This window comes from Eurytemora carolleeae, unplaced genomic scaffold, assembly GCF_000591075.1.
Source record: "Eurytemora carolleeae unplaced genomic scaffold, Eaff_2.0 scaffold20, whole genome shotgun sequence".
NCBI classification, from domain to species: domain Eukaryota; kingdom Metazoa; phylum Arthropoda; class Copepoda; order Calanoida; family Temoridae; genus Eurytemora; species Eurytemora carolleeae.
Window position 1 is genome coordinate 364,550 of NW_019396765.1, and position 15,862 is coordinate 380,411.

The 15,862-nt window shown below is 32.6% G+C and overlaps 1 protein-coding gene across 3 annotated transcripts; it reads left to right on the forward strand.

The window, feature by feature from the left end:
* Positions 1–1,768: 1,768 nt before the first annotated feature.
* On the forward strand, positions 1,769–11,510 carry LOC111708390 (uncharacterized). 3 transcript variants are annotated; one of them, XM_023481747.1, is made up of 13 exons: positions 1,769–1,819; positions 2,729–2,769; positions 5,698–5,762; positions 5,996–6,049; positions 6,777–6,830; positions 7,223–7,348; positions 8,915–9,055; positions 9,390–9,466; positions 9,895–9,965; positions 10,022–10,131; positions 10,518–10,652; positions 10,881–10,959; positions 11,292–11,510. In XM_023481747.1, exons 2-13 carry the CDS (start codon positions 2,749–2,751, stop codon positions 11,373–11,375), a joined length of 1,017 nt encoding a protein of 338 aa, XP_023337515.1. In that variant the 5' UTR covers positions 1,769–1,819; positions 2,729–2,748; the 3' UTR covers positions 11,376–11,510. The 3 variants fall into 3 exon arrangements, with proteins under 3 accessions (XP_023337515.1, XP_023337517.1, XP_023337516.1); XM_023481749.1 differs by having other exon boundaries at positions 1,794–1,825; XM_023481748.1 differs by lacking the exon at positions 1,769–1,819 and adding an exon at positions 2,096–2,191.
* Positions 11,511–15,862: the final 4,352 nt, after the last annotated feature.

Sequence of the window (15,862 nt, forward strand, 5' to 3'; positions counted from 1 at the left end):
GACGTCGTAGCTTTTAGTTTTGATTTGATGTACAAGTAGGAATAAATTGCCAATTTTTCTGGTTACAAAAGAAATTTAAAAGATTTGTTCATCATTGCTCATCAATAAGAGGAGTTATGACTAGGGTTTACAACGAACGAAAATTTTCGTTCCAATTTTGCAAACTTTTTTGCAAAAACGAAGCGAAAATTTTCACAAAAACCATTGGTTCAACACCTTTATTTTGCCTGTTATGACGAATTTTCGCAAAGATTTTATATTTTTCGTGAGCGAACGAAATGCGTAATTATCGCGAAAAATGTGAAATTTTCTTTTCGCTTCAATCCCTAGTTAAGACATTTCAATTCTACGTGCACGTTACGGTAATGTTGATCCGACCTTCTGTCCATCCGCTCTACTTCAACATCTGACCTACTACCCATCCGACCTACTGCAACATCTGACCTACTGCAATATCTGACCTACTGCCCATCCGACTTATTCAGCAGCTCATTTTATCATGCATATTTAGCGCAGTAGGGTATAAATATTTAATTGTAGCTGTCGGACGGCCACTCAATTTTGTAGGTCAGATGGGCACTTTTTGTAGGTCGAATGGACAGTTTTCGTAGGTCGAATGGGCACTTTTTGTAGGTCGGATGGGCATTTTTCGTAGGTCGGATGGACACTTTTTGTAGGTCGTATGGACATTTTTCGTAGGTCGGATGGGCATATTTCGTAGGTCGGCATGGGCACTTTTTGTAGGGAGGAAGTGCCCATCCGAACTATACGAAAAATGTCCATCCGACCTACGAAAAATGCCCATCCGACGTACGAAAAATGCCCATCTGACCTACGAAACACCGGCCCATCAGACCTACTAACGTGCAGTCCAAGCGACAGTTTAAAGTAGGTCGGATGCACCAATATGCTGTTTTTAACGTGCCCATCCGACCTACAGTGCATCGAACCTACCAAAGAGCTGTTAAAACCACGTGCTTGTAGGTCGGATGGGCAGTAGAGGGGCGGGCGTAGGTCCAAAAATACACCATCTACTGAAACTTTATGTGAACTAAACTTTTTAGGAAACCAAAAAACTTTTAGAGCAAAGTAGTGTCTTTCATTATTTTGAAATTAATAGAATAGTTTATTTTAACGAAATAATCAGTACAAATTCGTATTCAGGTTACCAATGTAAATATGGCTAAAATCAGGTTCCCAATGTAAATATGGCTAAAATAAGATTACCAATGTAAATATTGATAAAATCATGGGTTACCAATGTGATTATGGCTAAAATCAGGTTACCAATGTTGACGCTGCAAAGTACTTCCAAGGTCAATTTACAATGATATCTTTGAAATATGATAATTTTAGATTTTCATTGGCTCTTAATACTGAAAAAAAACGTTTAAATAGTTTCTATACACACTACCTAATTGTGCGGACAAATATTTTTTAAAAGTAAGAATGATACTATAAAGGGTGTTAAAAAAAAACTTTACACTTTTTTCTCTCACCCTTTAATGAATAGCTAAGAAGGGTATTTAGTTTACCCTTAAACTACCAAAATATAAGTGAACAGTCACTTTAAAAAACTTAAAAGATTGAATAAATAGATAAGATATTAATATCAGCATTTAATCAATCAAAACAATATTTATCAAATTATGCATAGTAAAAATTCAGTTGATAAATACAAAATTTAGAAAGATGACAAACGATTATTTAATAATCCCCCCCGCTCCTTTATCTCCCCCTCCCCTAGCATGCCCGGCCTCACACTAAAGCTCAGGTCAGTCTATAGGTAGTAGCCGTGCAGGTCACACAAGCCGGGCAGGTACAGGTTTACTAGTTAGCCAGGTCATTGGACATATTTCTACCTGACACAATAACACTTTAAGATACTTTTAAACATTTTCAAATTTTGTAAAAATAATCTTTTTATATAAATAATAATCTAATCCTTCCGTTTAGATCTCATCATCTCAGTAAACTTAAAGAGCAAGATATAAAGCATATTTATTTTAAATCGAAGTATTATAATTTTCACAAAACTTGGCAACACAAACAGAAAAGAAAAATGGCCATTTTGGCAATGAAAAATAGGCATCAGCTGTTTTAAACAGACAAACAAAAGTTTCCACACAATCTCGAATAAAAACGTGTTTTGTAAATATATTATATGTATCCTTTATTATACAGCTGAAATGTAAGTATGTAACATATTTTTTCCTCCTCCACAGTGCCTTTATTCTTAATAGGTGTTCTCAGAAATGGTCCTTAATTGTGTGTTCATACCTTAATCTTTACATTGACCAATTACAAAAGCAGTTTTTAACCAATATGAAAATATATTATCTTAAAGTTTAAAAAATTGTTTCTTTGATCAAATCCATCGATAAAAAAAGTATTTGAGTTTACAAAAATATAGTAAAAATTTTGATAAATATTAATTATGTTAAATTAAAACCAAAATTTTTACTTCTAAGAATTCCAAAAAAAATACGTTGCTCACAGCTTTAGATGATAAAAAGCACTAGCTTTGGAACCCAGCTTAGCCTGCTAAGCAAACTTTTTCTATAATATAATAAGGTCAACCAACATTCCCATGGGTCTACCGAGTTCCTCAATCACAATTTGAGGCAAATCTGTCCAAGGGGTTACGAGTTATGATCAGATATTCAAACAAACAAACAACCAGAGATTACTACTTTATTGATATAGAATATTATTTAATATGTTTCAGGAAGCTGACACAGGGTTAAAATGGTGAAATTTTATTCAGAGGTAAGATTCACTTTTTACCTAACATGGTTTGTGCCTAACCTGTACACTACAGTGACAGTGTACATTACATATTGTACAGGGTTACTCACAAAGGAAGAAACTTCAGAGACGATTATTCAGAATTTTTACGTCTGTTACTATTCAGAGTTTAAACTGTCTGTTACTATTCAGAATTCATACTTTCTGTTACTATTCAGAATTTATACTGTCTGTTACTATTCAGAGTTTATACTGTCTGTTACTATTCAGAATCTATAATGTCTGTTACTATTCAGAATTTATACTGTCTGTTATTATTCAGAACTTTTACTGTCTGTTACTATTCATAATTTATACTGTCTGTTACTATTCAGAATTTATACTGTCTGTTACTATTCAGAATTTATACTGTCTGTTACTATTCAGAATTTATACTGTCTGTTACTATTTAGAATTTATACAGTCTGTTACTATTCAGAATTTATACTGTCTGTTACTATTCAGAATCTATACTGTCTGTTACTATTCAGAATTTATACTGTCTGTTACTATTTAGAATTTATACAGTCTGTTACTATTCAGAATTTTTACGTCTGTTACTATTCAGAGTTTATACTGTCTGTTACTATTCAGAATTTTTACGTCTGTTACTATTCAGAATTTATACTGTCTGTTACTATTAAGAATTTATACTGTCTGTTACTATTCAGAATTCATACTTTCTGTTACTATTCAGAATTTATACTGTCTGCATTACTATTTAGAATTTATACAGTCTGTTACTATTCAGAATTTATACTGTCTGTTATTATTCAGAATTTTTACGTCTGTTACTATTCAGAGTTTATACTGTCTGTTACTATTCAGAATCTATACTGTCTGTTACTATTCAGAATTTAAACTGTCTGTTACTATTCAAAATTTATACTGTCTGTTACTATTCAGAATTTATATACTGTCTGTTACTATTCAGAATTTATACTGTCTGTTACTATTCAGAATTCATACTTTCTGTTACTATTCAGAATTTATACTGTCTGATTTAGAATTTATACAGTCTGTTAATATTCAGAATTTTTACGTCTGTTACTATTCAGACTTTATACTGTCTGTTACTATTGAGAATCTATACTGTCTGTTACTATTCAGAATCAATACTGTCTGTTACTATTAAGAATTTATACTGTCTGTTACTATTCAGAATTCATACTTTCTGTTACTATTCAGAATTTTTACGTCTGTTACTATTCAGAGTTTATACGGTCTGTTACTATTCAGAATCTATACTGTCTGTTACATTTCAGAATTTAAACTGTCTGTTACTATTCAAAATTTATATTGTCTGTTACTATTCAGAATTTATACTGTCTGTTACTATTCAGAATTCATACTTTCTGTTACTATTCAGAATTTATACTGTCTGTTACCATTTAGAATTTATACAGTCTGTTAATATTCAGAATTTTTACGTCTGTTACTATTCAGAATTTATACTGTCTGTTATTATTCAGAATTTTTACGTCTGTTACTATTCAGAGTTTATACTGTCTGTTACTATTCAGAATCTATACTGTCTGTTACTATTCAGAATTTAAACTGTCTGTTACTATTCAAAATTTATACTGTCTGTTACTATTCAGAATTTATACTGTCTGTTACTATTCAGAATTCATACATTCTGTTACTATTCAGAACTTATACTGTCTGTTACTATTTAAAATTTATACAGTCTGTTACTATTCAGAATTTTTACGTCTGTTACTATTCAGAGTTTATACTGTCTGTTACTATTCAGAATATTTACGTCTGTTACTATTCAGAGTTTATACTGTCTGTTACTATTCAGAATCTATACTGTCTGTTACTATTCAGAATTTATACTGTCTGTTACTATTACGAATTTATACTGTCTGTTACTATTCAGAATTCATACTTTCTGTTACTATTCAGAATTTATGCTGTCTGTTACTACTAAGAATTTATACAGTCTGTTACTATTCAGAATTCATACTGTCTGTTACTATTCAGAATTCATACTGTCTGTTACCATTCAGAAATTATACTGTTTGTTACTATTCAGAATTTGTACTGTCTGCTATTCAGAATTTATACTGTTTGTTACTATTCAGAATTTATACTGTCTGTTATTATTCAGAAATTATACTGTCTGTTATTATTCAGAATTATACTGTCTGTTATTATTCAGAATTTATACTGCCTGTTACTATTCATAATTTATACTGTCTGCTACTATTCAGAATTTATACTTTCTGTTACTATTCACATTTATACTGTCTGTTACTATTCAGAATTTATACTGTCTGTTACTATTCGGAATTTATATTGTCTGTTATTATTCAGAATTTATACTGTCTGTTACAGGGTGTCCTACGAAACATGACAGTTGGTGAATAGTTTAAAATGTCTTCTTCCCTAATTTTGTTGTTTGATACCAAAGCTAGACAATAATAAAAATATTATATGGGAGTCATGGTTACAGTAAATTTGATTTCAAATTAAAATATATTCAAGCAAAAGATGTTTTTAACGAAATAAACTACAAATATCTAATACAGTATATTGAAGACGACATTCATAACTATTTATCAATTGTCATGTTTAATTACGATTTCCTGTAATTTTAAACTTGTTTTCTTTTTCCTTTTCATAAAATAAGCCAAAAAAAGAATGTATTTAGAATTGTTGGGTTAACCTTAGAATCGTCAAATATAGTTCTAGGTCGTCTTTACAGTCTCATGTTTTGTTGGTAACCCTATACATCATGAACCTTCTCACAAACTTTTACATACTTTTGTATAACAGCTTGAAAAGAAAGACTGTCGTTGCAATTTCAAGATGGATCTATCCGATTAACAACGGAACATTTGAAATCATTCACTGATTGTATTGATATAAATGGTGACCACTATAGTAAACCTACTTATATAGGATGACCGGGAGCTCGCTGGACTCTGTGGAAACTGGCAGCAGCTTGATATTCTCAAACGAAGAAGGTTAAACTTTAAAGGGAGTGTTCGCGAAATTCAATTCGATTCAGCCTATACCGCTTTTCATTTTTCGCGAACCTCTTTGATCAAAAACTATACTTGACTGTCGAGTTTCGAAAAAAATTCATGCTAACACTGAATTAAAGTTTGACATGTCCGATTCACTCCGGTGCTCACTTTGCAAAAACAAATTTTTTTATTTCTATTTCGAACATTTTTCCGATTTGATCTGTATTCAGGGAAGCGTATAAGGAGGGGAAGGTGGAGATGAAGGAACTGGGAGATATGACAAGGAAGGATAATTCTCGTCTTTTAAAAACATTATTTTAGATTTTAAAGAGAGTGACCGGCTATACATGGTACAATGATAAACAGAAAACTCTGAAATAGGAAGACGACTTTTAAACTCAAGTTAAAGTAGTTCAATGAACATTATACATAGCAATTGTACAGTGTAAATAGACCCTTTTCACTTAAATTATACATAGCAATTGTACAGTGTAAATAGACCCTTTTCACTTAAATTATACATAGCAATTGTACAGTGTAAACAGACCCTTTTCACTTAAATTATACATAGCAATTGTACAGTGTAAATAGACCCTTTTCACTTAAATTGTGCTTTGCTAAGTAAATGGATAACATATTTGCTTTGTAACAACATCAAAGCGCTTTAGTAATGCTATAATATCGTCTTTCTATTTCCTTGTTTCTTGTTATCACTGTAGATGAGCTGAGAGTTCAGTATTATGTAAAGAGACTTTTTAGGAACTAACCAGAGAGAGAAGCATTCGGTTTCTTTTATTTAAAATTAAACGTATTTCGTCTTTAACTCAACTTACAGATTTGTTTATTTTATACTTTTTCATTTAAAATGTATATGCCAACAAAAAATATTTATGATAAAAGGCTATAAAATTATGTAAAAGGGGTCAAATTGTGATGGAAAGTCACAGTTTTCTGGAATATTGACAGAACCGTTAAATCCATGCGTGAAAAGACTAAGAATGTGTGGTGTAGAAGTGAGAGACTGCTCTGGTATAGAAACAATATCGAAGCTGTAGATGAAGACAGGTAAAGAGCATCGTTTAGTTTTCACACATTTTGTTAGCTATCAGAGGCAAATAAAGGGGCTGGATAAGTCCCCCCCCCCCGCTGGTGATTCAGTCCCCAATATCCAATAAATTGAAAAGGCAAATCGATGTAAATAAATCTACAAATCCATCAGTAACATTATTACATTTTTGAAATCAATGGCTGAAATCAATTACTAAAACCAATTGTAGAAATCAATTGTAATAATCATTTGTTCAAATAAAATAAACGATCGATTCAAGGAGTCAATATACAAGTAGATATATACTGCAGAAATTATATATAGCCTTTAATTGGAGAAATCAATTCTGCAAATTCATTTTAGAAATAAAAGTGAAAATAAATTAAATACATAATTAATTGATGTCTAGGGAGCGTGCTGGGTACAGCAGCAACTATAAGCAGCTTGAGCTGGCTAGAGGGAAGAAAGCTGTTGCTGAAGAAGATTTAGAGGAGACACGATCCAGTAGGATCAGGTGGTACAGGAATGGTGGCAGGTACAGTACAACTCCAGTAGGATCACATGGTACAGGAATGGTGGCAGGTACAATACAACTCCAGTAGGATCACGTGGTATAGGAATGGTGGAAGGTACAGTACAACTCCAGTAGGATCACATGGCATAGGAATGGTGGCAGGTACAGTACAACTCTAGTAGGATCATATGGTATAGGAATGGTGGCAGGTACAATCCAACTCCAGTAGGATCACATGGTACAGGAATGGTGGCAGGTACAGTACAACTCCAGTAGGATCACATGGTATAGGAATGGTGGCAGGTACAGTACAACTCCAGTAGGATCACATGGTATAGGAATGGTGGCAGGTACAGTACAATTCCAGTAGGATCACATGGTATAGGAATGGTGACAGGTACAGTACAACTCCAGTAGGATCACATGGTATAGGAATGGTGGCAGGTACAGTACAACTCCAGCCGTATCACATGGTACAGGAATGGTGGCAGGTACAGTACAACTCCAGCCGGATACAACTAACGGCTACCTGAGATTTTATTTCAAAAGCGTTTCTAACTAACCGTAAATGAAATGAAAAGTTTGAACGGGCCCAGTCCCAGTCCTAATCTTATTGTTTTATGATTTCCCTGAAAACCAGAATGGTTTCTGTGTAGGTAATTATAGCAATTATGGTATTAATGTGCGTTGCCAAATAAGTAAATAATCACTTTCTGTTGTTGTTTGCCATAAATTTCTGCTAGTATTAAATCCATAAGCTTTAACGGATTCTTCTTAAAACAGGAACCTATTTACCTATCTTAAGCAGGGGTCAATATCATTCCTTTTTCAATCCCATTTGGGATTGACAAATTTGAAAGAAATGGGGGCAAATTCTTTAATTGGGGGCAAATTTTTTTTAAATGATAATTTAAAAAAAGTTGGGGGCATTTTAAAATTGGGATTATTTTTTTTAAAGTTGGGGGCAAAAAATTATTTTGGGATCGAGAAAATCAGCTTTTTTGGGAATTATATTGACCCCTGATCTTAAGAGTAATTCTTTAATAAAAAACTTTCAAACAAAAATCTAAGTTTTGTTATTATCAATACTCAAGCTGCACTAGATTTTGTTGTTCTCAAATGTATATAAAATATCTAACTGTTTTCCATATTTTCCTTTGTCATTGTCAACCAGTATTTAAGGACCATCACCAAAACATCTTTATTCTAAGCGTACTCAGCTGTAGAAATTCTTCATGTACTTTTATTTACAGTATTTATTGATATTATAATATTACTTGATTAATTAAACTTTTTACTGACAATCCACAGCAGCTTGGATTATGGTCAATTTGAATTCGAACCGTCCCAACCCCTTGTACCAGCCATTATTAGCTTTCGGTGTGTACTGCAGTAATCTGCCGTACACTGACCGAAAATATAGTAGCGTTTAGACAGTACGACCCTATCCTAGGCCGGCCTGGTCTCAACTTTGATGGCGCGGCCAGGCTTTTTACAGTACCCGGCCTATCATAGACCTATTTAACCTTCCCAAATAGCTTAGTTTAGTGTGAATCCTAAAAGATTAAATGCTAATTCATAATAAAGGGAAGTGGTTGAGAAGGAGAAAGAGCTGGCTGGTGTGTGTTCCAACTGGAGACAATTCTATCTTCTAACTCGGGGTCCAGCTCTTAGAGCTCAGAGAGAGAGAGAGGAACAAGAAGAGGCAGAAGAGGTTATACCAACCAGGTAACAAAGTGAAAGAGGAACCAAAAAATAAAATGAACTAAGACTAAAAAAACATTTTATTTTCAACTTATAAACAAAGTTTCATCATAAATTTACAAATATTTCTGTCATACAGAAAGGCCATGGAAATATCCTTAAAATTGGCATCTTTAAACAAAACAGCTTAAATCGGATCAGAAGCAGCAGCATGATTTAAACATATATGTATGAGTTTACCGAGATATCATTATTTAAAATTAACCAACATTAAAGAATGTTGATAGAAAATTTCTATAATTTGAAGAAAACTGGTGTCATTATGTAAACACTTGACAGTATAAACAAATATTTCTAGATCTGAGGCCTTGCTGTGGTACAGGGCTGGTGGTGAGTCAGTGGTAGATGATATGCATAATACAGCCAGGAACTCGGGTATATACTAATATTGACAGACATTGCCCGGCGTTGTCCGTGGAATTTCTAAAATTAAAAAAGATTCTTAGTTAAAGAAAAATGAATTAAGAAATTTGAATTAAGACAACTAAATCGATTTTTCAGCCGAATGTAACCCCAGGGTACCTGGTACCATGGGTTCACTAATAAATTTCAGCCAATTAGGTCCATTTGTTTGGCCAGCTATAGCTGACATAATATAAGCAAAGAGCATAAATATATAGATTGACACTTTAAGCTGACATTGCGGTCTGATCTGGAAACTTTTAGTTGACACAGGGATTGACCCAAACTTTTAAATTCAGGAGTTAAATCCAGTCAGCAATGAGGGGTTAAATAAGTGTTATAGGCTAAAAAAATCGATTTCGGGCCCATTAGCTAGTTCTAATTAAATAAGATTATTGTAGAGAACTGGATTCAGTATAAGCTGACTAGAGATGCTAGAAAGCATGCTGAGGACCTGAGCAGAGCTGTTCAGGTAGATTTTTAATTCATTATTGAGACCGTTTACAATATTTTAGAAATATTTTTCAGGTGAACTACTCTGACTTTAAGTCCAAGGAGGAACTGTACGGGTACTTGTCCAAGATGAGGACAGAGGGTATGGAGGAACGGAATGAAATCAGAACATCTATTCGCAATAGGTGATGAAAACAAGAAATAATATTTAGATGGAGTATTTTTAGGGATGATTTAATCTTTAAATCATTGGAGCTATTTTTAACATTGATATGAGTCTTTGGAATAACTAGGACATGGAGTGAATTGACAAGATTGACAAAACATGGTGGTATCAAAATTCCTCTTGATCTCCTATCACGTAAAACTAAGAACAGCTTTCAAATATTTTCTGACATTTTATAAAATCTAATTCAAAATCTGTCGAAAATGTCGTTAAAAGTTTTGAATACTAAAATATAAAGCCCATCAAAAAAGTATATTAAAGCAAATTACAATTAATGCTCACTCTCTCTAATTTACTGTGCTTGTGCTATAGCTGTCAACTGTCCTTATTTGTATGTTATCCTAGGTCAGTCTTAGATAGCGTGACAAAGTTAGCATATGATTGCCATCTGAAACCTTATGAATCCTATGAAGTGGATGAAGCCTCTGCCAAGTCAATGCTTTCAAAGCAAAAAATATCAATGCTTGAGGAGAACTTACGGTAAGTGTACAATTTGACCTAAATGAACCAGATCTAAAGTTTTCTGGCCTAAAGAATTCTTATTACTTGAAATAAGTTGGTTTGCATTAGGACATTTTGCTGCAGAGTTTAATGCATTGTTGTGTACGAATGGTGTTATTAAACATCCATCATTAACCACCTAAGGTACATGGTAAAAATCGTTAATTCAGGAAATATTCAAATTCATCATAGTTAAATAAAATTAAGGCAAACAACTGAAGAGGTGATGATGATGAGAACCAAGTACACTCAGAGTGCTCGAGAGCTCGCTATCCGAGCATATAAGGTTAACATTTTCTTTACTTTCATGGAACTGTTTTAAATATAGAACACAAATTGGGAATTTTTCTGCTGACTTTGCGCTGTAACTGTATCCTAGGAAACATTTAAACCGATATTATAGTTACGATGGCGAAGATGTCAGGTAATTAGTTCCGGACTTTTTATGTTCGACATCGGCATGTCGGCGACAAAACGTTTGCAGGGAAACAGGATAGAAAGAAAAAATATCTTTTCAATTTTTAATAGAGTCTGGACAGAGATTGGTATATTAGTCCACAATTAGGAAATAAGTTTTGATATGCATTTCTTAGAACTTCCCATTTTCATAAATTTCAGGAGGATCAGGAAGCGGTTGCGGCATCTCGCATGAAAAGGAAGACGACTACAATGCAGACCCAAGCTGTTATGACTTCTAATTAAGAAAAAAATGATCTTTTTTTAAATGGTCAATAAGCTGTATCTCAGTGTATATATTAACAACTTCAGAGACGACTGTACGGAATTTATACTGTCTGTATCCTTATATTCATGACTTCCTGCAACTGTTAAACTTGTTTCTTTTTTGTCATATCATAAAATAAGCCATTAAAAAATTATATGTTGTGCAGAAGACTTAATTTAACCTTGGAATCGTCAGATTTTAAGAGTTTCTGGTCGTCTTTACAGTCTCATCCTCTAAGGGTAACCCTGTATCATAGCCAATGATGAATTTAAAATACATGCACCCTGTTTTAACTTAGTGTTAAGTACATGCATACATGTACTGTTGTATTGAATTATATATTCACATCAATATTCTATCCTGTACTTTAAATACTTCTGTTTTGTACTGTGCAATTTATGTACTATATTAAATTATGTACTGTAAAAACATGTGTTCTTTGTACTGTATAAATTCAACTTTCTTTTGACAGAATTGAGAAAGTTTCTTTTAAAATAAACCTATTCTGAACCAATAAACCATAAATAATTTATTGCAAACAACAATTAAAAATTTTCAACAAGTTTTAACAATTTTTCCTCGGTCAGATTTCATGTTGCGCTTGACTACTTATCAGACCTGAGATCAAGAAATATATTTAATAGGAACATTAATTCTATATATATAAACTTTGTTTGTCCGGGTGTCTGTTTGTATCTCAAATAAACGTCAAAACGGCTGAACCGATCGGGCCCAAAATTTTTTGTGGGACCTCGCGTGACCCCAGGAAGGTTTATGGATGATTGTATTATCAAAAAATTCCTGTAACAAAATTCGATTTTTGAAAATTTCGAAAATCAACAAAATTTTGCTACAAAATTCGCGAAACTTTCGTTTTGTTTTTGTTTTACAATGAATACAAAGAGAATATGTTCACAATTGAAATAGAAGATGGACGCGAAGCGCCCGAAAAGCCTAGTAACTTATATCTATCTACTATATATATATATATACTTTGCTTGTCTGTTGGTATCCAATAAACGTAAAAACAGCTGAACCGATTGGGCCAACATTTTGTGTGGGACCTCACATGACCCCAGGGAAGGTTTATGGAGCTCAGAATTTCAAAAAGTTGTCTAAAAACATTTTTTTGATTTTCGCAAAATTTTGAAAATCCACGAAAAAAATTGAATGATTTAGGGACAATTAAAAGTTCAAATCGGAGATGCGCCCGGAGCGCCCTGGTAGCCTTGTATATTTTCAAATTTCATCTTTTATTTACAACCTTTGCTATTGTTTCCAATATGTCATAGTAAAATGTAAACAAACCACTTTCCTTCATTTCATGAATACAAATATATATAATTGTATAATTCATTAATTACGAATCTTTAAAATCTTTCAGTTAAAACTTGCTGAAAGATTTGCTGAGAATTGATTTTTTACGTTATGAAAATTTGTTGATAATGTTGATAATCATGTTGATAAACTACTATTGTTGATAAGAAGAGATTCAGTTGATAATGTCAATAATCATGTTGATAAACTACTATTGTTGATAAGAAGAGATTCAGTTGATAATGTCAATAATCATGTTAATAAACTACTATTGTTGATAAGAATAGATTCAGTTGATAATGTCAATAATCATGTTGATAAACTACTATTGTTGATAAGAAGAGATTCAGTTGATAATGTCAATAATCATGTTGATAAACTACTATTGTTGATAAGAAGAGATTCAGTTGATAATGTCAATAATCATGTTAATAAACTACTATAAACCACTAAAAGAACTCTAAACGTAATTTCAGCGGACCCGGGACAATTCAGGGGACCCGGGACAATTCAGGGGACCCGGGACAATTGATTGAAAAATGACCGATTCATAACGCACGTGGATTTAACGGTTCTGTCAATATTTAAAAAAAGCTGTGACTTTCGATCACAATTTGACCTAATAAACATAAATTTTTAGCCTTTTTTCTTATATACTTTTTTGCCGGCATATACGTTTTGAATGAAAATTGTAAAACAAATCAATCTATAAGTTTAAATATTGTTTAATTATAGGCCAAAACGAGTATGATTTCAAATAATAGAAACAGAATGCATTTCACTCTGGTTAGTCCGGGGTGAACGGTATCCTTAAAACTTTATAAGATCAGATCATGTATTCGAATTAGATATCCCTGTTTTTGTTTTTGAAAATTGATTATTTTCATTTGTTGTTTCTTTATAAAAGTGACCTGCCATTTCCTGCTTCAGAAACAATGGCAAATTTAACAGAATTAAACACTTTTCAAGATATAAAAACGTAATATCTTCCACAATATTTATCAGAATTAAGATTTCAAGGATACTGTTACTATTCGGGCAGACGGGCCTATTGCCTCTCTTTTTTAAATAAAATGACTCAGTAAGGACGATATTTAGATTATAGAATATATTTATTTCCTGCAATTATATTATCTGTGTAACTCTTCTCTCCCATCTCATCTTTGATTCCTATATACACGTTGTCACTGAAAATTTAAATATGTTAAATTGATGAAAACTTGGGGAAAAATACTATGGAGTCTTTGCAACAACCTCTAATGTTTTTAACCCGATATCTTTGCAATTTTGGATTTTTCAAACTATGAATCATGTTTAATCAAATTGTCTAAATCTGAAAAATCAAAGGTTTAAACCAACAGGTTACAAAGAAATGGGTTACAGAAAACTTAAGTTTGTGGCAAAAACTAAATTCCTTTGTGATAAAGCTAAAAATTTAAAAAGTTTTTTTTCTAAAAAAGATGATTGTGAAATAAAAACCAAAGTGATAAAAAAATAAATGTAAAATCTATAATATAGCCAAAACAAAACAAAAAAATAATAATAATAGAATGAAAAAAGAAACAAAATGATAATAATTAAGACGAAAATCAAAATAATAAAATCAAAATAAATAACAAACTTAAAAATATGATAAAAAGAAAATCCGTACAGAAAATAAATTGTAAACCTATTGGCAATTATGACATTTATAGGAGAACGAAATAGAAAGTGAGTTGACATGTTGATAAATAATTCTATAGAGATGGTATTGAAAATAATTATGAAAAATTGGAAAATGATAGAAAATACGATCTGGAATATCGGGCTCGGATCTGGAATATATCTGGAATATCCGGCTCGGATCTGGAATATCCGGCTCGGATCTGGAATATCCGGCTCGGATGATAATGTTTTCTTACTCACTCGTCAAACTGGTGTCTGTTGAGATATTCTTCTATCGGACATTTAAACATACATCCAACCCATCCTGTCTCACACAGGTCACACATGTACCAGATAGGTACTGCCTTAACATGTACACAGTACACACATGTACCAAATAGGTACTGCCTTAACAGGTACACTGTACATGCATGTACCAAATAGGTACTGCCTTAACATGTACACAGTACACACATGTACCAAATAGGTACTGCCTTTACATGTACACAGTACATACATGTAAAGATAGGTACTGCCTTAACATGTACACTGTACATACAGATACCAAATAGGTACTCCCTTAACATGTACACAGTACACACATGTACCAAATAGGTACTGCCTTAACATGTGCACAGTACATATATGTACCAGATAGGTACTGCCTAAACATGTACACAGTACACTTGTACATATAGATACCAGATAGGTACTGCCTAAAAATGTACACAGTACATACATGTACCAGTGTGATACCAAATGGGTACTGTCTAAGCATGTGCACTACATTTGTACAAAAAGATACCAAAAATGCACTATCATGCATGTGCTTTAAAAAAGTATACAGCGAATAAGTTGTTAAACAACATTCTGATAATCAGAAGGGAATCATTATTTAATATTTGTTTTACATAAAATCTCTAACCTGTACATATTGAAGTGTGCAGAGGCTCAGCAGTACAACTATGTGTAAACTGCGCATCTGAAATTTGAATAATCTTAATTTAATTTATAATAGAAATCTGGGAACATACAAACGTACATGTCCCTCCCTTTTAGAAGCTGCAATAGCATCTCTATATAATATAGCTCTTGGCTTATGTTTATGCATATATATATAGCAGGCCAAGCAGCTGGACCTAATGGGCTAAAAAAATTTGAAATTTCGATTTTTTTTCAAAGGTTTTTTTTTAATTCAGCGGGAAAGGCCGGGCAGATCAGCATGAAAAAGAATGTAATCGTAGACACACACTGGTCAGAATGTAATAATAGTGTCCTACGTGTACACTGTACACTGCACAATTGTTGTGTTTTTTATGTTCATTGAACTATTTAAACCATACTTTAAGCCTATAAAGTCTTTAATTTTCATATTCCTAAGTTTTATGGGTTTCACTGTAAATGAATTTAACTGACTTATATTTTCTTCTTTTTAGAATGAAAAAGTATGTAGCTAGCTTAGCTGTTTAAATGACGGTGTGAAATGTCTAATAAGGCTTGGCCA